This window comes from Taeniopygia guttata, chromosome 8, assembly GCF_048771995.1.
Source record: "Taeniopygia guttata chromosome 8, bTaeGut7.mat, whole genome shotgun sequence".
In the NCBI taxonomy this organism is placed as follows: domain Eukaryota; kingdom Metazoa; phylum Chordata; class Aves; order Passeriformes; family Estrildidae; genus Taeniopygia; species Taeniopygia guttata.
The window spans coordinates 23330299-23353409 of NC_133033.1; the positions used below are offsets into that span (position 1 = coordinate 23330299).

Genomic DNA, 23111 nt, shown 5'->3' on the forward strand with positions numbered 1-23111 from the left:
CGTGGCTGGCTAAAAGCGGCTAAGCAAGCAAGGTTCATTGCAAGCCATGCCAAAATGGCAGCGGTTGTGTGGCACCGTGCCAATTCTGCCACATGCCCGGCCTCATGGTTTTGGCTGTGTGCTGCTGGTGGCACTGGGATGGTCCCCCCAGCAGCATGGTCCCAGTGTTTGCATTGGGAAGGGGTCTGGTGGCCCCCCTTGGAGAGGCAGAAGAGGAATTGAGTTCCCTTTTTTCTTTTTAAATGTGTCATCACAGAGGCATTGCTAACTTCCCTAATTGGGCCAGCCAATATATCCATTATTGGAGCCTTTAGGGATTGGCTCTGCTGGACATAGTAGAAATTTCGAGGATCTTCTCTTTCAGAAGCAACCTCCGTGGCTTCCTCCACCCCCACTAAAAGCCAGATTGTGTTAAACTAACGCAACTTTTAATGATGTTGTCAAGCTGTAAAGAAAATATTCTATTTTTATAAATCTAAAAGGTGAGACTGACACAAAGGCTGCAAAATATTTAAGGGTAGGAGTTTTTTCATGTAATTGAAGGTTGCCTGAAAAGTCTAATTCAAAAGGAGTACATTGCCCCTGGCTATTTTTGGCCTCTGGAACGGCTTTTTTTAGCAGTGCTACAAATTGAATCACCGGCTGCCAGTATCCTTTAAAGCAAGTGAGGCTCAATTACATTCTGAGTCAGATGTACCTGAATTAACCTGCTTTTCAGCAACTGTTGTGTGACCTCTCCTGCTGCTACTTAAAGACTTTAAGCCCTGTGTGAATGGTAATTTAACACTGCCTAAAAGTCTTGAGCAGGCTTGTCAGTGCTGAATACTGTTTGGATTTTTATATCAAATCTGTTAGAGGTGTGGAGAAAATCTTGTATAGTGTGCTGACTAGCTAATTTTTTATTTATGCAAATGTTAACAAGAGAGCTGAAATTTTCCAGGTTCAGTGCCATTTCTGCCACAGCTGCCTCTTGACCTTGGATGACTCCAGAGCTGTAGTGTAGATTAGGTTGTGTTGTTAAAACACAATTGCAGTCTCTGTCATTAAAACAGGTAGAATAAGATAACGAACATGAGTTTCACAGATGACTAATATTCCTGCTATTATTGCAAGTGAAGCTATTACAGGACTAAACAAAGATGTATATCTGGTTTTGTTTGGTCCCTGTAAGCTATTTTTGTATCACCTATTGTAGAATTTACAATTGCTTCCTTATTTGCATCTAGGTTCTAGGTGATGTGAGCTATGGACTGCTAGAGCATTCTCTGGACAGTACTTCACTCGGTGCTGCAACTGCAGTGAGCTGAAAGGATGGCTTTGGCTGGATTTGCATAACTTGCTCCATTAAGCATTGCTTAAATCTAGCATTGTTTTTGAAATTAAATAATTTTGGTGTGGGTTTAATGTAAAGTAACAATTCCACAAATTATTGCTGATATTCTTTATTCCTTTTCACCTATTCTCATCATTCCAACCTGTTAGTTGGAATCCTTACTGTTAGGATTGCTGAAGAGCATTTAGGTAGCTGGTGAAAATTTAGTTAACGCTTTCAAGATGGTTTCCATTAATTAAGAAATACATTAAAAGTCTGTGTTGCCCTGGTTTTGCCCAAATAAGCTGCTTATGAAACTACACCAAAGAACTTGACAAGTCTACTGATGCTAAAAGTGTCTGCCTTGAAGTTCCTTCTGTGCTTCCCACATTTTTTCCCTTGTTTCCAGGACTTCTTAACCATTTAACAGATCTGGAGCATCTTTTGGAACCTTTGAGAAGGAAGAAAATTTGGTTTGGATAGGCTTAGGTCCTTAGCAGAGATGAAGCATGGGCACAGAAAATACTTTCTATAAAGTAGTTTAAACTTGCCCTGCTCTAAGCCTATGCTTGAAAATGCATTGGAAATGCTAAGTAAGTAAAGTTTCAGTATCGGTCTTCCTTGACTGTAGAATGCAAATATGAGTCTGGATGCTTGGGTCCTCACAAGACTAAGGTGGTTAACTCATATCAGTTTTTTCAGAGAGATTACGTTCTGTTGCTGCTGTACTAAATCTCATTTGAAGTATCATATTTGTAGGTAGTTGCTGTGATTTGCTCGTTGTTTACAGCTTGGGTATTTTCAGACAATCAGAGTGGATCAGGTTGGAAGGGACCACAGTGGGTCACTGGGTCCCACCTCCCTGCTCAAGCAGGGTCATCCCAGAGCACGTGGCACAGGATTATGTCCCGACAGGTCTGGAACACCTCCAAGTGAGAGACTCCACACCCTCTCTGGTCTCTGTTCCAGTGCTCAGTCACTGCACAGGAAAGAAGTTCTTCATCATGTTCAGGTGGAGCCTCTCGGGCATCCATTTCTGCCCATGGTCTCTTGTCCCATTGCTGGGTCCCAGGGAGCAGAGCCTGGTCCTTGCTCTGAGCCCTCCCTGCAGACAGGGACAGACAGGGATGAGGGCCCCTCTCACCTGGGTCTGCTCTTGAGGCTGATCAGCTCAGGTGCCTCAAGAGAGCTGCTCCATGCCCTTCCTCATCTCCTCAGCCTCTGCTGGACCTGCTCCAGGAGCTCCAGGTCTCTCCTGTCCTGAGGGATCCAGACCTGGACACAGCATTCCTGATGTGTCTCACTAGGACTGAGCAAAGTGGTAGGACCAGCCCTGGAAGAGCTGGCAATGCTCTTCCTAATGCATCCCAGAATACCATTGGCCTTCTTGGCCACAAGGGCACTTGTTTAATTAATGTTTAACAATTTCTCTCAGCAGCTAGACTTGACTGATCTGGGAGAGAAAGAAGGAAAACCTGGATTATCTTCTCTTAGCAGCTCCTCAGGCTGCCTGCCTCAACTTTTTGGTGAAACTACAGTGTTGTGGTGGGCACAAAAGCATTTTGTTGTGCATGTTGTTTGTAAATGGGCATCTTTTCTGTGAAGCTAATGGTGCCATACTCTTTCATCATAATGCAGAAATGATGACATGCTTGACTGAATAGGTGCATAAAGTAGAGGAGCTGATTTATTGAAGATGATATAGTTCAATAATTCTGTATAAAAATCTTTGAGAGAACAATGTAATGGATAGAAATACAATAAGGCTCAGAGGATGAAAAAATATTCTTTGTCACTGTGAACTCCTGTTATGATAAAATATATGTACCACAAAAATGATGGGCTCCATTGCCTTTTGAAATAACATCACAGTAGTCTAGAGGTGGCTTTGTATGTAACACAGAAAAAAAGAGCCCTTCTTGTGGGGGTCATGTTTAAAATGAACTCATACATTAAACAGGCAAGCAAGCAACTATATTGGTAGTTTTGTTAAAAAGTTCATTCATTTTCACTGCTCTTGACTTTCTGCTTTTATTAAAAGATTTTTTTTTGATGTTTAAATGCAATCTTCCAAAATTAATTGCTTTGAAGGTAAATAGAATAACTGAAGCTTTATTAGAGAGTAGTTATGTAAACAGCAGTTATTATATGTTATTAACATGAAGCTATTTGACATCTATTTTTAAAATGAGGGTGACATCTACTAAGTTACAAGGAAAGCCACTTCCCAATCAGAGAAATGAGAAGCAAGAAGGAAACACTATAAAGAAGTCCTGAGACAAGATTTCAGGTGGACACTGAAAATGTTTTCTGAATACCTGTGGAGTTCTTAATAAAATGGGATTTTACTTTTCCATTTTACACTTTCAATAGCAAAGAAATAGTAGTCTTTTATTGCCTATGCTGGGCAATAGCATTTCTATTCATTTGACACTGCTCTTAAAGTATATTTCAGCATTTCCTTACTATGGCACCTGGAATTTTTGTCATATGATGTTTGTTTTTTTTAAGTCTGCCAGTCAGTTTGAAATAAATAGGAGAGTGACAAGTGTAATGCCAACACTTGGGCATAAGGGGAAGGAGATGGGGAGGAAGTTCAGACTATTGCTTCATTCTTGCCTCATAAGTTTATCATATAAAAAAAAATCAGTAATATTTTCACAGTACACTACAAAAAAAAAAGAAAAATGGCTGGGTTATTTGTTCCTTTTGGAGACAGAATTCTTACATAAGTTTGCTGGAGAGCAGGGGGTGGGGGATAATTACTAAAGGTTGTATTATAGGTTAGAGGGCTTTTTTTGACCAGTTTTTGACCAGTATCTTCAGCCAGACTGTAAGTCTGCCCTTCTGTCTCATTGTTTGACATTGCAGTTGTAATGTTATTGTAGCTGTCGTGTCATTGAAATGAAAGCAGAACTAGAGCTGCTGAATTAAGTGGGAGAAAAACGGTTTCTGAGTGGGTGGCAAGCAGTACTTTATATCTTTTTGTTAGATTGGTTTTTTTAATACTTTTTCATTGAGTTGTTCTGGGTCTTCTCAATGATTCATGACTAAGGAAGGATAAAGACACCAAGATCTTCCCCTCTCCTTTCCTCAGCTTTCCATACCAGATGCCTGTAGTAGCAGTCAGTAGGTTATTCTTGCATGGAAAAGAAGGATAGTGGTCTCCGTGATCCAGAACATTATAACTTCAATTGCTTTCTCCTCCTCAAGTCTAGTACTTGGGGTTATTTTAGACAAGCTGAGTGTTGCCTTGTTTTAGTTAAAATGAGGTATTGGTTGTGTAATTACTGTCCACCCACATTCCTGCCCACCTGTGTTTATTAATAAAGATCTATGTTTAAACCTTCAGCCTGGACAACTCTGTAACCAGTCCAGCTGGAATATCTTAGGAAGGAATGAGAAAGAAAAAATAGTGACTTTTCTAGCTGACACTGAGAGGTAATATCTGTCTGTACCCTTGAATCTGAAGACTTCTACAAGCTTATCTTTTTTATCTTTGTCATGGCTTTTTTCAAACATATGTTTTCTCTGGATAAAACAAATTACTAGCTTGCCTCCTTGACAGCAGGGTTGAGAGCTCTTGATGATTTGACTCGTTGAACCCAAGTCCCCATCCTGAAAACTACTGTGGATTTTTGAAGTGACTTCTGCCTTTGTTCTATTAATCTGTTTGGTTTCTCCTTGATTTTTTTAATACTGGTTTAATCATTGTGTTACTATTAGAGTTTTCATTGACAAATGCAAGAATTTGTAATTTGAAGTGAAAGAACATGTTGTAGAGCTGTTATCTGCTATTAACTCCCTAGACTTTATCATGTATTGGTAGAAAAAAATTTATAGGTGGTAGATAATGAAACCATTTTGCTAATTTGATATATAGCTAGATAATTTCCTCTTTTAAATAAGCTGTAAGGGATGTATAACATCAACCAGAAATTATGAAGCTGGTCATGTATATCTTCCCTGAAAATTTATGATTTTATTCACATGCAGGTTTTATATTTTGGAGGGCATGAACAAGAACACTTAAATTTTGTCTACATATGTTGTCTTTTAATGTTCATGACCCTAATGGTAGTTGGGTGAGAACAGAGGTCAAGAAAATGATATATCAGATTTCATTCCATGTTTTTCCTGTTAAATACCATATAAATAACTTCATTCAACATTTTTTTTTTCTGTAGGAAGACATGAGGTCTTGCCTCACAGGATGTTGGGACGCTTAAATCATTATAAATTGCTTTCAGAGCTTCTGTTGGGGAGGTACTATGGTAGAGTTGTGATGTTGATATTTTGGCTTTCTTGTTTTCCTCGTGTTGTTACTAGGCAGGAAGCTTCAAATAAGGAATAACATCTTGTCCTTAACTGGCCCCATTTTCCTGAGGTACTTCACTGACTCTACCAAGTAAGAGATTTTTGCCTGAAATTGCATAAATTTCTCCCTTGGTTTTCATAGTCAAAAATTGCTGAGGAGAAAAGAAAGTAGATCTTGAATCTGATTTAACTGAGCTGCGGTTACTTCGGGACACAGTTTTGATGATATTAATGATTTTATCTTTGCTTCTTTTTTTAAGAGCTTTATTACACAGCTACTTAAGCCGGCTAACGCTTTGAAGGAAGGGCTGGAATATGCATTATGTACAGACGTGCAGGTTTGGCTGTTGGGTGGGGTGTCTCTGCTGGCTCCGTGCTGTGGGCAGCGTTCGGGGCTGTTGGGTGTGTGCTGGCAGCGCGCATGCGCGCAGCAGGAATGAGGAAGTCGGGCCCTACTGCCAGCGGAGAGTTTACTGGGGACTTTGAGAGAGCAAACAGGAAGGGGGAAAATACCCTGAATCTGTCGGATATACTCTTCTGGCCTTATGGTATGTGTTGTTCATGGAGCTTCCCAGGCAGAGGTAAGAAGCTTTTTTCTTCTACCTTCTCTCCTCTGATCAGGTATGGACTTTCCCTCTCTAAAAATTTTCAGGGTTTTTTCTGTGGAACTGGTTATGGAAAACATAGCTAGTGTGATTTATCCTTTTCTGTGAACCGTGAAGTTGGCGGTACAAGGTGTTGGTAAAAGATTACTTTTAGCTGGTCAGGGCTTCCCACAGGTTGTCAGGTTAGTTTTTCTCTAAAATTATATTCAGGACTATTAAAGTATTTCCTCGGGGAAAAGACAAAATCTACTTAAGTGTCCTCAGAAATACTGTTTATTACAATGAGCACGCTGGAGTAAAAAAAGGTTCTGTGAAACACCAGCAAAATTTGTCTGTTTAGCACTAGGCAAGAATGGAGGAGGTTCAGCTGCTGGCTAGAATTGTACTATGAATATCTGGTAATCCTTATGAGTTAGGAATTGCTTTGCTGTTGTTTGTTTATTTAATTTAGGTTGTTGATTTGTTTTTAATTTCTAAGTATCAGAGGTTTTGAAGTAATTACTGTAGCACAGAACCAGTCTCACAGAAGAGAGAAGTGGTTACTTTTTCTCAGAAAAGTTACTTTTTCTCAGAAAAGTGTAAGTTACTATCCAGGAGTAAGAGTCTTTAGAATAATTAATGAAATGGTGTTTTCTTTGTTAGAATAAGTAATGATTATTCAGGAGTTCTATCTGCATGACCAGTTCAGTTGGCAAGCCTGAGTTTGTTTTGGCTCTGAGGAGCTGCTGTAGTGTTAAGCTTAGCACTAAATAGGCTTTACTTGTGTTCACTGGTAACTGCGACAGGAAGCTCCACTTGGTTTAGCTAGGAGCCATACTCGGCAAAAATAAAACAGCTTCAGCTTAACCAAATTTTGGTTAAGGTGATAATGCTGTTTGAGTAACGAAACGCTGTGGGAATACACAAAACTCAGGAGGGAGTAACGCTTTAAGGGCTGTATCTACTGAATTGGCAGGAGCTGAGCCAAGGGTGCCTCTTAGGTATGCTGAGTCATCTGCTTAAACTGTGACATGACTTGGTGTGGACTGCTGCTGGGAGAGAGCCGTGCCAGCTCGGTAGTGATGAAACAGCATGTGATGTGTCCATGCAAGAGCATGCTGGGCCCAAATAACATGTTTGTGAGAGAATTTGGGGTGTGCTTGGAACCTGCACCAAAGGACTTCCTCAGAGAATGCACTTAATTCAAACTGAAAGCAGAGGAGCTTCCTGTGTGCCATGGTGTGTGAAACTTTATGCCAGTGGATGTTGGTACAGACTGTTCTGTTTCACAAGCGTCTTCTTGTCAAGAGTTGAATCTGCAAAGGATGTGGAAGACTCTGGTTGCCACAGACATAACACAGGTTGGACATGAGGCTGCGTCAGCCTCTGCATTGTAGTCCAGCAGAGTAAGGATGGAGTGGTTGTTCCAGTGCTTTATGGAATTATCATGTCTGTCTCTAAAGCACTGGCAGGGTCCCAGAGGAGACAGGTCACCGATCTGATTACAGCGTGGCATTTCCAGTCTGGGTTGAAGGATGGAATTTCAAGGATTTTTGGGGGGCTGGGAGGCCCAGAAGAGGGGAGAAATTTTTCTAGGTGATTCTAGATGTGTGTAAAATGGCTTGTGCAGGGGTAAACAGGAGGATGAGACTTGCATACAGGTACTTTATATTTTCAAACTCAAAAATAACAAAATCAGTCTGTCTCTGGTTTCAGTATAGGATTCAAGGTCTGCCTTGGGGCATCTTCATTCCTAATGACATATTTTTGTCTTCCAGTTTATGTACTGTGGATGTGTCTTTTTTTTTAGTGTTTTGCTTTCTTGGGTTTTGACATATCAATTTCTTTAATCATGCACCAAGAAGCGTGTTTGAATGTACATTTTACACTGTTAGAAGATGTTGAGTGTGAAATACTAGTGAATTGAGCATGGGTTAAAAATGTAATATTATGGGGAGGTGGGCTATTTTAAGTTATGTCTTTGGTAAATTTTTGCATTCTTTATCATTTGCTTACCTCTGGTATAATGCTGAAGATAAACATTTTTGTTTAAAAGCATTGTACTCTTAAAGTGAATATACTTTTCCTACTGTGTATGTTCAAAGAAGTGTTCTCTTTCTGTAGTACTGATGGTTCCAATAGCAGTGATAGTGAAACGGTCTTATTTCCACTGTTTTGTTGCCATTTGTCTTGTCTCCTGTTGAAAGTAGCTCTTTGACGTTAGAGACTGTTTTTTCCAGTTATTTCTAAGGTCATAGTGAGTCACAAATCTTGGTACAAAGCACAGGTGTCTTCAGCAACTTCACATCTCTACATCTTTGTGCGTAGAAGAGATTTACATTATATCTCAGTGCTTGGCTCTGCTCCCTGGTCTGAAGGCTGAGGATCTGGTGGGGAAACAGAAGCATATATGTGGAAAGCTGTGGCACCAGCAGTACTTGGTTTGGTGCATGTGGCTTGTGAATCCTTGGTCCCTGTGATGCCATTCCTGTCTTGTGTGGGATCAGAGGAATTTCCACAGTTTTGTGCTGATCTGCTGTGGAGATTCATTAGGAGCACAAGAACCCTGTTGTTCCAGCAGCTATTCTTTTCTGTGAGGTAAAGGTTGGCTGCATCATGCCAGTTAGCCATCTGTTGGAGCAGCTAGACTGTGCTGAAATAGATGACTTTCTGAGGTTTCTGTATAATATGCAGCTGTATATTATATTGTCAGTGGCCTTCTTTGGCATTTTAGGCACGCAGGACACAACCTCAGACACTGCAGAGTCTCTGAGAGCTGTGCTTGTGTATAAGCTTTGCTTCCCTTATTCCCCAGCCTTTGGAGACCTGTCTTGACATGGGATCATGGGTGCCACTAATTAGTTCCTTCGTCTCAAGACTCACCAAACTTCTCTTTCAACTGTTGAATTTGGAAATAAATATGACCTATTTCATTATGCCAGAGGTACAGGCTCTGTTTACTTGGTTTTTTAAAATTAGTTTACTAACATTAAAGTTGCATTCAACTCCTTTCTCCCATTTCACAGCTTGGGATAGTGGCCTCTCCATGTTCACATCTATTTTCTAGCCTTGATGATACAGCTTCATGTTAGCTTCTGGTTTTAAGTCTCCTCAGTTAGTAGAAAACTTCTTTTCCTGAATGCTTGGCTAATAATTTGTTTTAAATAGACTGCTCAGTTTGTTTCTGAATTGCAAAGGAATCTGAGAAATTGTTGCTAGATATTCTAATAGCAGTGAGGCCAAAAGAAAGAACTATGATTCAGCTCTTAAATTTTGATCCCCAAAGGATATTTCATAGCACAGCCATACATATAGTAGGTTTACCAAGCTGTGTACTGCTCTTTGCAGGAGGATTTCTGTGGAGTTTCTGGGTAATTTCTGTTGTAGATTTGGTTTACAAAGAATAGTTCTGGCTTGAATGCTCAGTTTATAAGAGGGCAGGTAGCCGGGGAAGGCTTGGAAATAAATTTGCTGAATGGTTTAGGATATTATCTCTCAGGGTAGTAACCTAAAAGTATAGAAGATTTCATTTGGGTTGTGGTGATACATCAGTGATGAGAGTGATTTGACCCTATGCTGACAAGATGGAAGAAAATGGCAGATTTGCATTAAAGAGGGATTTTGGAAGGGAGAACCCTGAACAACCTTGACATCTTGTGCAATACTGGTGGTAGGGTTAACCACATATGGTGCCTCTTCCTTGTGCCACTCTGCCTGGGAAATACTGATTTTTTTTTTATTGATTCCTTATTGGCTGGGAGCCAGAGGCTGTGTGGCATTGTATATCATTTTTTGAAGAGAGAAATAGTTATTTTTTTCCCTAGAATCATAAAGCATCCTGAGTTGGAAGTGACTTAGAGGAATCATCATAGTACAACTCTTTTTCATTAGCTTTAGAGCTAAGGTTAGGTGTTAGATGAAACTCAGCTAAAAGCTTAACTAGTAACACTTCATTGGCAAAGTAATGGTAACTGTGAACAACATTGCACTAAATTCTGAAAAAAGCCTTTTTTTCTCCCCAGAAAAAAGTGGCAGAGGCTTTTTCAGAGTCTTTATTTTAGCATGAGAAATTTTTTTCTGTTTTAAAATGTATTGACTCTGAATTGCACAGGTCCTGATATAAAGTTTCTCTCTGTCATTAGAATTTAGATTTTAATTGCAAATATTTTTTAAGCTTAAGATTTGATAAAAAGTTGCTGTTTTGCTTATGGAATAACTTCCTGTCAGAACAGACACTAGCAAGTAAGTGTGTAGTCCTTGGTTTGAAACTGAAGCCAGTGGTGTGTGGGAAAGAGAAACTAATACATATGGGTGGTTGGGGTGACATTTTTCTTGTCAGTTTGCTGCTTTATTTAGAAAAATTGGTTGTGAATCAGTGACTTGCACTTTTTTTTTTTTTTCCCCAGATTCCACCAGGGAAAGTAAACCAGACATCAGAAATTATTTTATTACCAATTTTTTTTGATAATGATTTTTTTCATGTCATATGATCCATCTACTCTTGTATATTTATCCTCATATGAGTTCTGCTTTTTTTCTGTTCCAAAGGGATATCTTATCTTCCATTCCCTTATAATAGATAACATTTCATCTTCTTAGTATTTTGGTTTGAATGTGCCAAGTAATAAAAACCTCCCAGCTTTTCTTATATTGTAGTTTCAGTGTGGTTTCTCATCAGAGTAAAGATGTTGTTTGCTCTATCAGGCAGTGAATGATATAAATTGGGGTTACAAAAGGAACATTTAAGGAACAATTGTCAGTCATCCAGTCATAAATGACTACTAGAAGTGGTTGTCCAGTTTTTGGGAAATGGAGGTGCTTGGATGGCGGGCAAAGGGCAAGTTAACAGTGCTGGATTCCAGCAGGAGTGCATGCAGATTCCTGGGGTAACTGAAATGTGTCTGGATGAGTCCACGTGGTACCACAGAGGTCTGTACATATGAGGTTGTGTGAAGGTGCTGGAGTAGCAGCACACAGTATCACTGGGTGATGTGTGAGAGCTGCATTGCACAGTGTCTGAGTGACCCTGAGCCTTTCATCTTATCCCCCTCGAGGCTTGGGCAGTCATTGTGTGCCAACCCAGAGCCCACTGGACTCTGAAGAAAGGTTGCTTGTGACAGAGGCTTTGGATGAAGCCTTGTCTAAGCAAAATTATTTTAAAATATTTGATTATTTTGTACAATAGATATTGTATGAAGGTGGATTAGTGGAACTGTTTATGTCAATTTGCTCATTCATAAAGAGAGAACATAAAAATGAAGAGCTAATTAGTCTTACAAGTTCAATGTGATAGTTATCTTCCTTGATTTATTTGAAACTGTGTAACTGCAGAAATGGTTGACACTGGCTTTTCCAGAGCCAGAGACTAGCTGGAATTAAAGCAAGTTGTGACTCAGTCCTGTATTTAATTCAGCTACACCTCAAGGAGTGGTTCTTCCCTAGCACAAAGGAGCTCACATGCCTGTTCTAGTACAGAATGCTAACTCTGTGTTTCTGTTTTCTTCTAGGTTATGTTTCACACTATGTGCAGACTGTCTGTACTTACAGAAGATATTTAAAACCAAACAGACTTTTTTTGCAAAATTTTGATTCCAGTGGAATCTGTGCTTTAGATTTTTGTCTTGTCAATTAACTCCTGAAGCAATGCCTGTACAAGCTCCACAATGGACGGATTTTCTCTCCTGCCCGATTTGCACACAGACTTTCGACGAAACGATCCGGAAGCCAATCAGCTTGGGCTGTGGCCACACTGTCTGCAAGATGTGCCTCAACAAGCTCCACCGTAAGGCATGTCCCTTTGACCAGACCACTATCAACACAGACATTGAACTCCTTCCTGTGAACTCAGCCTTGCTGCAACTTGTGGGTGCTCAGGTATCCCTGCTTTTTTTTTTTTTATCCGTTTCACTATTTTCTTTCTTTTGGGAGGACAAGTCAGGATTAATAAAGATTATGATATTGTTTTAATGATGTGAAGAGAAGGCATCCACTTTTTTGTAGATGTCTACAAGAAGTAGTAAAGGTACCTGGATAAATAGTTTAAATCTTGATTTTGCTGGTGGCCATGAGTTTTGTTACATCTAATTCTGTGGGCTGTCACCAGAATGGGTTTGTTGTGTTCCCTTCTTTCTTCTTTGGCTCTTACTAGCTGTGCTCTGCCAAAAGGATGTTCTGGATCAGTGAGCTTATTTTGTGGGAAGACATTTTTCTGTGGTAGGTTATGTGCTTTACTATATTCACCCTGTGAGACCTGTGTTTGGTTGTCCCAGCAGCAGGAGGGGACAAGGATGCAGGATGTAACGATGTGGGACAGATCTCTCTGGTAGCAGCCTTTATACAGCCTTAATTGAAACTGTGCAATGGGAATACAACTTCCTGAGATGACATGTTACTCTAAATCCATATGGGGGGGGGGGGCGGGGAAGCCTGCTCGAGACTCCCTTTTTTGCTGGAATAGGTACTGGTGAGGTCAGTTGAGGTGGTGATATGAGGAGGATGAGTGGCACTGGAGCTGACAACAGCCCCAGGAAAGGGCAGGGATGTGTGGAAAGCAGGATCACCCTGTTCAGTTACAGCACAGACTTAAAGTGGCAAAATCTTGTCAATATTAGGTCTCAGGTAGCTCCCTGTGAGGAGCTCACCTTCCAAGGCTTGTGGGCAGGATTGTGGTCTTAGCAGAGGAGGGATAATCCTGTCTAATTTATGGGTGAAGAGTGAAAATGTAGATGGGATCAGTTACCATTGAAGGGGTTACTGCTTTATTTTGTACTGCTCCAATATCTGGGATAAGTGAAATTAAACACAGAAGAAATTTCAATGAGATCAATGTTTGGGGGAAAAGGACAGAATTGTGGAAGATCTATAAAAGGTGTGGAGGAAAGAGGTCTGCTCTTGTGTTGCTTTTTATTAGGTACTGTGACTTACAGGTCCAGGTGTGCTTTTGCCACTTTTTAGTTTATCAAGTAATATGGCTAATTTGTTGTTTTTCTTTCGTGGTGTAATGCATAGAGGTTATTTCAGAAGCTCAAAATCAAATGGTGTTTCTAGCTGTGCTAAGTGACTCATCCTGCTCTGCAGGAGGAAGCAGTGAGATTGTACACTCCCATTCCTGTGATATGCTGCCATCTTTGAAGAGCTTCCAAGCAGTATGAATTCTATGGGTGATATCATTAAAAAAAGTTACAGTTCTCTTTCTCTGCCGTTTCTTGAATATTTCCAGTTACATCTGAATGTCCACATTTGTGATAAATGTCTTCCCCTTGTATTTTTTGGTTTTTTATGTGCCAAAAGCTTCTCATAAAGCTTTTTTATGCTAAGCTTTATGAGAAGCTGTATAATAGCTTCAATTTGACCTCTGCCAGAATTTAAATTTTTATAAAAACAAGATTCTGTGGAATGAGATGGAAATCCACCCTGCTCTGTATACATAACTGAGTGGTTTTTCCTAGTTTTACTAGTTAGCTACCCAGAGTTTCCTTATTATCCATATGTATGAGGTATGAAGAAAGGTTTTGTAGTATAGTGTTTGTCTTGAGAGCACTCTGAACTTTAGGTTCTGACTGCACTAATGACATCATTTTGTGCTCCCTTTTTATCTGAAAATTTTGTGGGATAAAGATTCACAGGATCTTGTTTCATCATGACCTTAATGTAACAATAACTGTGGATCCTAGCTGGGTATTTATTACTGACAGACTTTCCCCGTAAGAGACGTTTGAACCACCTTCCCTGCCAGCTCCTAATTTCAAATGAACACGTGAATGAAATCAGTGTTCAGTATAACTTGCTCTCCTTTCTCTTCCCTTTTCCTGTCCTGGCAGCTGTTGCAGTGTTTACCAGAGACTGGATTACTAGAAAATTACTTTCCTGTGAAGGACATAGAAACAATTGCCATTTTAAAAAATCTTTTTACAGAAAAAGGCTTGCTTAAGGACAAATTTTTTAAAAAGGTATTTTAGAGAAACTAGTGATTTTGAACTGTCCACTAAGAGAGTGCACTCTTCTGCTATTTCAGCAAAAATTATTTGTGAGCAGCAATCCAGCTTTCAAAGTATGAGTAGTGTCAACTCCAGTTGAATCTACTTCCATTTGTTTTTCCACTTCTGGATTTAGTTTCAGGAGCATGTATGTGTCATTAGTGTCCCTTAATCTCCAACAAACCTCTGTACACCTTAGCCTGAGTCCATAAAGACCTGTAATAGTTTATTTGTAAATGCTAATTCCAAAAAAAGAAGTTTGATTTTGGAAGGAAATACAGTAAAGCCCAACTGAAGCTTCTATCTGTGAGGGGGAAGAACAGTTTGTTCTTTTCCCTTTGGAGTGACTTCTGAGGAATTCACACATTTCTACTTGTTAAGTGCTTTTTTGCTGGAGGTGTAGGAGGAGACCAGGCAGTTTAAAGAAACAAATCTATTCTGCTGTGACTGGCAGCAGTGACAGGATTCCAGGGCAAGTCACTTTGGCTGTTGCACAAGTACAGCGAGTGAAATAAGCAGGACTGTCCTTCTGGGGAAAACATACTGGATTTGTCACACAGTCACCCAGGAAAGCAGTAATGTATTTCTCTGACAGTAACATATTCTCTGGATAGAATTTGTCTCTCTAACAGTGAAAAGAGTTGGTTTCTTACTTGAATTAAACTGTTTCTCAGTTTTTCCCTCTCCCCACCCCTTTCTGAAATGAAACCCATTGCCCAGTTTAGAGCTAACCTTTGTGTGAAAATTACCTGTTGCAGATTCAGATTTCTACCTGCTCCCCTACAGCATGGTACACATCAACACTGCTTACAGGGGCTGTTCTGGAAGGCAGTGGTCATAGAATCACAGAATGGCTTGGGTTGGGAGGGACCTTTAGAGCCATCTCATTCCAGCCCTGTGCTGTGGGCAGGGACACCTTCCGCTAGACCAGCTTGCTCCAAGCCCCATCCAACCTGGCCTTAGACACTTGCAGGAATGGAATATCCACAGCCTCTCTGCTTAGCTAGTTCAGACCATGTCTAGATAAGTTTTGCTACATAAAATGAGGGGAGCAGAGGGATCATAAGGTGAAGATGAGAATTATTATTCTTGCAAAAGCTGGGCATAGCTGAGTACCTGAGCAGGAGCTGTGAAGGAAGGGAGACACAATGGCCTTGGACACAAATCAGCAAGGCACTCATAGGATACCTTGCTTCTTAGACTTCCTGGGTAAAGGAATCACTTACGTTTGTTTCTGTGGGAAAAAGGTTTTGAAATTTAGCTATTCAAGCATCCACATATTACTCACTATATGTAACTATTTTAAGCATTCACCTGTCCAGTGTTTTGAAGGTACCTAATCATGAATCTGTCATCTAAGCTCTTCCCTTGTGTTTTTTTTTTTTACCATGAAACAGCAGCATGCACATTCCAAACAGGTGATGAAGAATGGCAGAAATGCCTGTGGTGCTTTAATTTTGGAATAATCTCATGCTGGACATGACAAACAATTCTAGACATTGGAATTGTACATGATGAGAGACTGGGTGATCTTAACTTACTGCCCTTTCAAAAGGGGAAGGTTGAAAGTGCAGAGCTATTAGAGGCACGTTTGATAATTTTTTATTTTACCTTTTGATGAAATAAAGTGGCACAAAAGAGGAATTATCTGTGAAAAAGTTGTCTTTAATGTAAACTTTAGAGGAACTAAAGATGGTAGGCTTTTGGTTTTGTTTGGTTTCTCTTGGCAGGAAGCAAATCATTTGCAGGGAGGGGGAGGGAAATATTGCTAGAAACAGTTTTCAAACCATTCAAAAAGGGGTTTGGTCTGTTTAACATGTTCTCATTCTGTGCAATTAGATGTCTAATGGTAATTACTGACAACTTAATCTGACTGACTTCATCAAATTACACTTAAATCACCAATTCAAAATCACTGCCTGGTATGAGATGATGCTTTAGCATTCTTTTCCGGTCCCCTTCCTTATGCAGTCATAACCTGTCTGTTCCCACAGCCACAAGCCATGCTGATGGGTAACATTCCACTGCCAGGATACTTGCAGTCACTGCCAAAGCAGATACATGTGAAACCCTCACAGATTTAAAGCAATTAAACATCTGAGATCATTTTTTCTGTCTTGCTCTCATCCCCTTTGGGAGGTGTTGATTACATGATGTGAATATATTTGCAGTGGAAACTGTCATAAGGGTGTGATGTCTGAGAGAACAGAATATGGAATGAGTGTGAAAATAATGAGCTCACTCTGTGGGGCATCTATTCTGAGGCTTCTGAGAGGCATTGTAAACAGCAGTGACCATAGGGTCATACATGCTATTAAAAGGATATTTTGGGAAGGGGAAGTGAAAATGCTTTCGAGTTTAATTATTTCTCAGTTGTCCCTCAGCTGTTCCATGATGGAGCCAAAGTCATTGTCACATTTCCTGTCATATATATGAATTATGTCTTCAGGATTTTTCTTTTGGTAGATGCTATTCTTACAATTATACTAACCCTAAAATATTAAAATAAATCCTAGAAGTGCATAGAATAGAACCAGTAAAAGGAAAATTACTTGTAAATTTTATTGTGAGGTGCACTGCATGAATGAAGTATGTGTGCATGAGAACTAAATTCTCTTCTGAACACTCCTGAAAACCACAGAAAAAGCATGCTGTTTTACTCTTCAGTACTACGCTTACTCCAGCTTCAGATAATAGGTTAATCTCTTTTGAGCTCATTTTGCAAACAGTACAGTTGTACAAGCATTTAGATTTTTACATTGAAGCTTCCCTTCAAAAGAGAAGGAGTGGAAACAATATGCAGATAGTGTTTGAATAGCTTCATTAGCTCTTGGAAGTTTTTCCCTGCCAGCTTTTCCGTGGGGGAGGGGGAAGCTTTCTGTTAGTTGCTAGACAGTCCTTGTGTCTCACTGGTGGAGTTGTGCTGTGTCTGGCATTCCAAACCACTGCTTTGAATGTGTGCTAAACCCACTTCAATTCAGGGTCGAAATCCAGGGCTGAACATGGCTTCCTGTCCCATGTCTGTTCCGAGCCCCCTTTGTCTGCCGGGGGTTGTGACTCTGTCACTGCTCTGGGTTGTCAGTGGTGCTAGATGGAATGCTTGCAGGAGCAAGTAGGAATTTGTACTATATGATATATATTTTTTCTATCATATGGTATATATGACTGCAGTAAATAGGGCAGAGATTGTGCAGTGTGTGGACACATATGCTTCAGATGTGTCATTTGCTCAATAAGCCAGTTCTGCTATGTCACTTCCCTGGCAGAAGAAGACTGCTAAAATGGCAGTGCCTTTGAAAGCAAGGTGTGGAATATTCTGTTAAGGTGCAGGCAAATATTGCAGGAGTTAATAATTGTTTCCTAAATCCCAAGAAACCACTCAAGATAAAGCTGTTGTGACTGTTTACAGCTGACCACTCTAACATGCAGAGTTGCAAAATCTCCTTGTGCTGAAAATGTTCTTGCTTACAGATAGGAAAACTCCTCAAACCCAGAAACCAAAATACCCTAAACAAATGCTGGCCCAAAATTAAAACCAAAACCCCACAAAACATTACAAGTTAACTTCCATCAGTGGTAAGTATTGAGGCTAGCCTTGTGTTGGTGTGAGTGAACTTGGGTTTTTCTCGTTAGTAGGAATGGAAACCTAGATCAGACACACCCTCTATCTTGTTTGTGTCAGTGTACGATGATACTATGTTAATTCCAGCTGATATGTTGCATTTTGAGGCTTTTCTTTGTTACCTACTTGAAAAGTAAGATAGTAACTTTTTATTTTACCGGACAAATGACACGGTTTTCTAAGGAGACATGTGACCATATGGTTGAAGCATTGCTTTTTATTAAAATTGATATAAAAGCTGTTCACATTGGTGATGGCAACCATATACATGTGTGTATATAAATGTTATATATATTTGCTGCTTTTATTTGGTGCCACCATCATAATGCTGCTCTTGCCATGGCTGGATTACACATGAAGGTAGGCAGGTTTGTATCTGTATTTAACTGAAACATTAAAGGCTATTGCTTTTAGATTGAAAGCCTTTGTTGGTCCCTGTAAGCAGCTATGTGGGATTAGCATGCTGTTATTGCCACTGGGATGGGGATTGACTTGGAAATAGAAGTCTGAGATCCATTTGCACTTTGACAGCAAATAAAAAAAGTGCTTGTGTTTAGTCTTCTGAGGAATTCCAATTCTCTGTACTATCATATTGGGCTGATTGCTGAACAGTGATGTTGAGAAGTGTTAGTACAGTGCTATACTGCACACTCAAATTTGATGAAAGCTTTAAGAATTTTCCAAGAGGAAAGTAGAACCTTGGAATTATAACTTGGAGGGGTGTGGTGCAAATCCCTTGGAAAAATCCTGATTTCTGGTGAATGTCTAGAAGAAATAAATGTCACCTGACAAAAGCCCAGCACAAAACCCCAAGGATATAGCTGGCGTCTGTCATCGGATAAATACTCACAGGGTGTGTTCATATGCACTACATAGGATAACTTGGTCATGCTTTGTATCTCAGAATATGTTCCAGGGGTGTCTTACTGTATTTGCTGCTAAGTCTTTCTTCCACTAATCTTAAGCAGCTGCAGTCTCTTATCCCTGGATGATTTTAGAGCTGTGAGGCCGTAGATACAAATGTGTACTTACTGGCAGATCAGGGTTCTCTTCTTTTTTTTTTTCTTCCCCCTGAGTTTTTTGGCCAGTCAGCTTTGGGGATGTTTCAATGTGTTCTATTTTAGCCAAGGTGTTACTTATAGGAAGTGCCCTGTTAAGCCTTCTGCTTCTAGTACCTTTCAGCCATTAAATGAAAGAGGTCTCTTAAACATAAATTCTGTCTGTTTTCATTCTCAGTGGGGTTTCTTATGCTATTTTTTCAGTAAATAAGCTGAAAAAATACTAAGTAATACAGAAAAATCACAGAAGGAGAAGAAAACAGGAAATGTGGTGTAGTAATAAGTGTTTGTAAGCACGGTTGACACTTACTTATGCATATTCATAGATGTACATGTCATCTCTCTTCAGGTTCCTGAGCAGCAGCCAATTGCTTTGTGCAGTGGAGCTGAAGATACCAAGCATTATGAGGAGGGCAAGAAATGCGTGGAAGAATTGGCATTGTACCTCAAACCACTCAGCAGTGCAAGAGGTAGTTGCTTTGTTGCTTCCTTGGAAAATGAAACAAAAAAAAAATAAAATGCAAACCAAACTATCCAAATTATTAGTTAGTATGTTTGAAAAATTTATATAAATCTAGTTTAGAAACAAATTGAAACAGATTTCTTAAACATTAAGGTTATGTTTTTATGGAGGGGAGGGGGATGTAGACTCGAAAAGTGTCAGAAATAATTCAGAGAAGAAGCAGAGGATTTTGACCATGCAATAGTGAGTTGAGACATATTTTGATTTGATCTTTGCAGAGTAAGTAAATAGATCATTTTGCTTGGGTTTTTTTCAGTTCTGCTTTGTGATAACTGTAGTGATGCAGCTGTTCTGTAGAGGATGAGTAAACTGATATGAGAAAGTTACTACATATAAGATAGATAAGAAAAATTATGAGTAATACTGTGTTTATACAAGGTCAAATACAAGAGCTGAGTCAGTCTGGGTAATTTTAAGTTAGCAAACCTGCACCATGTTGAAGAGTATGGATTTTATATATATTATATGTGCTGGATTTGGACAGTTTGTTAGCCCAAGTAGCGGAGTTGATCATCATGGGCATTAGGTTATAAAAAATTATTTTTTTGAGAAGCAGAGTCTTTTGTGACCAGTGCAGTGTGACAGCAGTATCACTCTTGGTATTAGTGGCTCGGTGAACAAGCTCTGGCTGTAGAGCAAACTCAGCATGGTCAGCTCTATGTCTAGTGAGTCACCTCTTCCTTTAACCTGAGTTAGGTGGCTCTCGGCATGTTTGTGATTCAGAGCTTTGGCACAAAATTAGACATCACTCAAGCAGTTCAGGACTCATGTAAGCTCTAAACCAAAACAGTGAAGGTAGTACATGTAGGCAAGAAACTAAATGTGTTCTGCAAGCAAACAAATGTCCAAGTGATCCCTAAAGTCCATGAATAAGGGATGAACTGGGAATCTGGATGGGAGGGTGTGGGACAAACTACCAGCATGGGAAAAGGATTCATTAGAGGTTCCATCTTCTTAAAAAGCTTGATCAGTCAATCACAAGATTAAGCCTGTGGGGAAGCTGACTACCAGAAAACTGCTTTTAGTGCCAAGTGAAACAAGTGAAATCAACTTATGATGTGTCTTGGCTAGTATTCCCTTTGACAAAATGGACACCAGGAGAGCTAGGTTTGCACTTGTCCAGTACAGTCGCTGAAGACTGGCACAATAAGAGGAGTATGAGGTAGTTTATTATTCTGTTCCATTTTGTTTTGAAGGTGTGGGTCTTAACAGTACTACTCAGAGTGTGCTGAGTCGTCCCATGCAGAGGAAACTTGTGACATTAGTCCATTGCCAGCTGGTGGAGGAGGAAGGGCGGATCAGAGCCATGCGTGCAGCACGGTCACTGGGTGAAAGAACAGTCACAGAGCTCATTCTCCAGCATCAAAACCCTCAGCAGCTCTCCTCCAACCTCTGGGCTGCAGTGAGAGCCAGAGGGTGCCAGTTCCTTGGGCCAGGTAGGTGACATCACGGTATCACTGCTGTACAAGAAGCAATTTAGAATTAAGCCATTGATAAATGGCTGTCTAATTGCCCGAGTGATTTTATTCAGCAGCAGCCTAATTTCTTAATAGTAATCTTCAGAATTAATTATATGTCTGTTGGGCTGCTGCTGTTGGGTTTTCTTGTATTTTTAATGCTTTTTCAAGTCTTCTGTAAAATTCAGAATAGGTGTCCTTCTGTTCTTGTCTACTCCTTGAAGATCTTTCTAGAAAAAGTAAGTTACTGGAAGTGACTGGCATGGCTTCTTTTCTTTTTTAGAGCAATAAACATAGAAAAGAATTGTAGGGATAGAAAGTTACGTGTACACATTTTTAAAAGTTGTGCATGTATAAATTAAATTTCTTTGCTTAAAATACTATAAAGAAATCAATGTTGCTTAAAAAAATGAAGTCTCATTATTGAAAATACAGACTTCACTTGTTGAGTCTTGAAATATGAAGCCAATTTCTTAAAGAAAAATAGTGAAGCTTTTCCCAATGGAAACAGATGAAGACTAATTTTGAGATACTAACTTTCATATAGTAGTGCTGCAGCCTGTTTGATTGGTGTGGGGTAATATATAATAATATTAAAGGTAAAACGTCCAGTTTTCCCAAGTCACAGTCTGGGCATCTGGAAGGGTTCCTTCTCTCTTTGCCCTCCCTTCTTGCTGAATTCCTTTTTTTCTCTGTGGGTTTGTGTGTCTGTTAGTGGGAGTTTTTGGCTGTTATCTCAATTGTAGGTAACAAGGAACTGCAAAAATTTCACTTGGGCTTCTTTCATCCTTTGTCTTTTTTTGCATTTCCCCTTACTCTCAGCAATGCAAGAGGAGGCTTTAAAGCTGGTTCTGCTGGCTTTGGAAGATGGATCTGCTCTGTCACGAAAGGTCTTGGTTCTCTTTGTGGTGCAGAGACTGGAGCCACGATTCCCTCAGGCTTCCAAGACTAGTATTGGGCATGTTGTCCAGCTCCTTTACAGAGCCTCGTGCTTCAAGGTATGAAGAAGATTATGCCCAGAGGTTTCATAATACTATGAAAATCATTGGTTTTCGCTTTCTGTTTTCATTGTCCTGCAAAATTAAATATGCCCAAAACTATGTGTAGTTAGAGGAAGGCATGCTCATTAGGTCCCACATGAGTTTAGAGAGTTCTTTGTCATTCAGCTGTGATGGCAGTATAGGCTGAAACAGCGACTTGAAGCTGTAAAGTTAGGTTTTGCCTCTGTCCAGTTTCACAGAGGTACTGTTACAAAACCTGGGTGCAAAGCAGCATCCTTAACTTCTTAGAAGTGGCTTAAAGCCAAAAAAATCACTAATTCTGTTAATTCAGTTGTGATGTGGTTAGAATCAAAGAAATAGGAGACTTGGGTGTCAGCTGTGTGAAGAAACACTGCTTAATGTACTTTATGGTATTTAATATATGTTACTAGATGCTCAACTGAAATGTCATTTACTCTTGCTAAATGAGTAGAAAAACATTTTGGTTTTGCTAATTGTACCCTCAAACACAATTCTGCAACGCAAACAAAGTATCTTGACTGAAGGTGTGGAATGCTGTAAAGTCCAGGAAGAGTGACACTTTGACCAATATATGTGTCAGAGTCCAAATAAACAATGTTTTGTGTCCATTTTATAGTGGTACCACTCTATGAAGTGTGTGTTACTTTAGTAGGAACTGGTGTTCACTGAGTGTGTCATAGTTGATTTTAGTTTGGGAGAAGGATTCAGTTTGCCAGCTGAAGACGTCACTTGCCTCGGACTTCATGTAATCGTGGGCTTATCCTGCTTAATTGTATTTGGCTCATTTCTCTTTGCTAGGTGACCAAGCGAGATGAGGATTCCTCCCTGATGCAGCTGAAGGAGGAGTTTCGGACTTACGAAGCTCTGAGGAGGGAGCACGATTCCCAGATAGTTCAGATTGCTATGGAAGCGGGTTTGCGCATTGCACCTGACCAGTGGTCCTCACTGTTGTATGGAGACCAGTCTCACAAATCCCACATGCAGAGTATCATTGACAAGGTAAAGCCACCTGGAATCAGCCCAGTCCAGCTTGTTTGAAACCATAGTAGATTTAGATGTTTGTAACATTGAACTTAGAAACTATGTCCATGTGGACTTGCCTATTAGTAATTTCTCCTGTTATTTCAAAACCTGTTATGTCCTAAATAATTAGAATATATATTTGTAACCTGCTGTATCTTGCTTCCTCTGGCAGCCTGACACTTTTGCTACTTTACTTATTTCTGCAGGTAGAAACCCA

The 23111-nt window shown here is 39.9% G+C and overlaps 1 protein-coding gene across 11 annotated transcripts in view; it reads left to right on the forward strand.

The window, feature by feature from the left end:
• Positions 1–23111, forward strand: part of RC3H1 (ring finger and CCCH-type domains 1) — a 59921-nt gene that overhangs the window by 11924 nt on the left and 24886 nt on the right. For 10 of the 11 annotated variants that reach the window (XM_030279405.4, XM_030279400.4, XM_030279404.4 and 7 more), the window contains exons 2-6: positions 11721–12087; positions 19219–19339; positions 20589–20828; positions 21672–21847; positions 22670–22870. In XM_030279405.4, the coding sequence (XP_030135265.4) occupies positions 11857–12087; positions 19219–19339; positions 20589–20828; positions 21672–21847; positions 22670–22870 (969 nt within the window). In that variant the 5' untranslated portion in view covers positions 11721–11856. Of the gene's footprint in view, positions 1–5990; positions 6211–11720; positions 12088–19218; positions 19340–20588; positions 20829–21671; positions 21848–22669; positions 22871–23111 lie in introns of those variants that run through there. The other variant, XM_030279401.4, reaches the window with a different exon arrangement.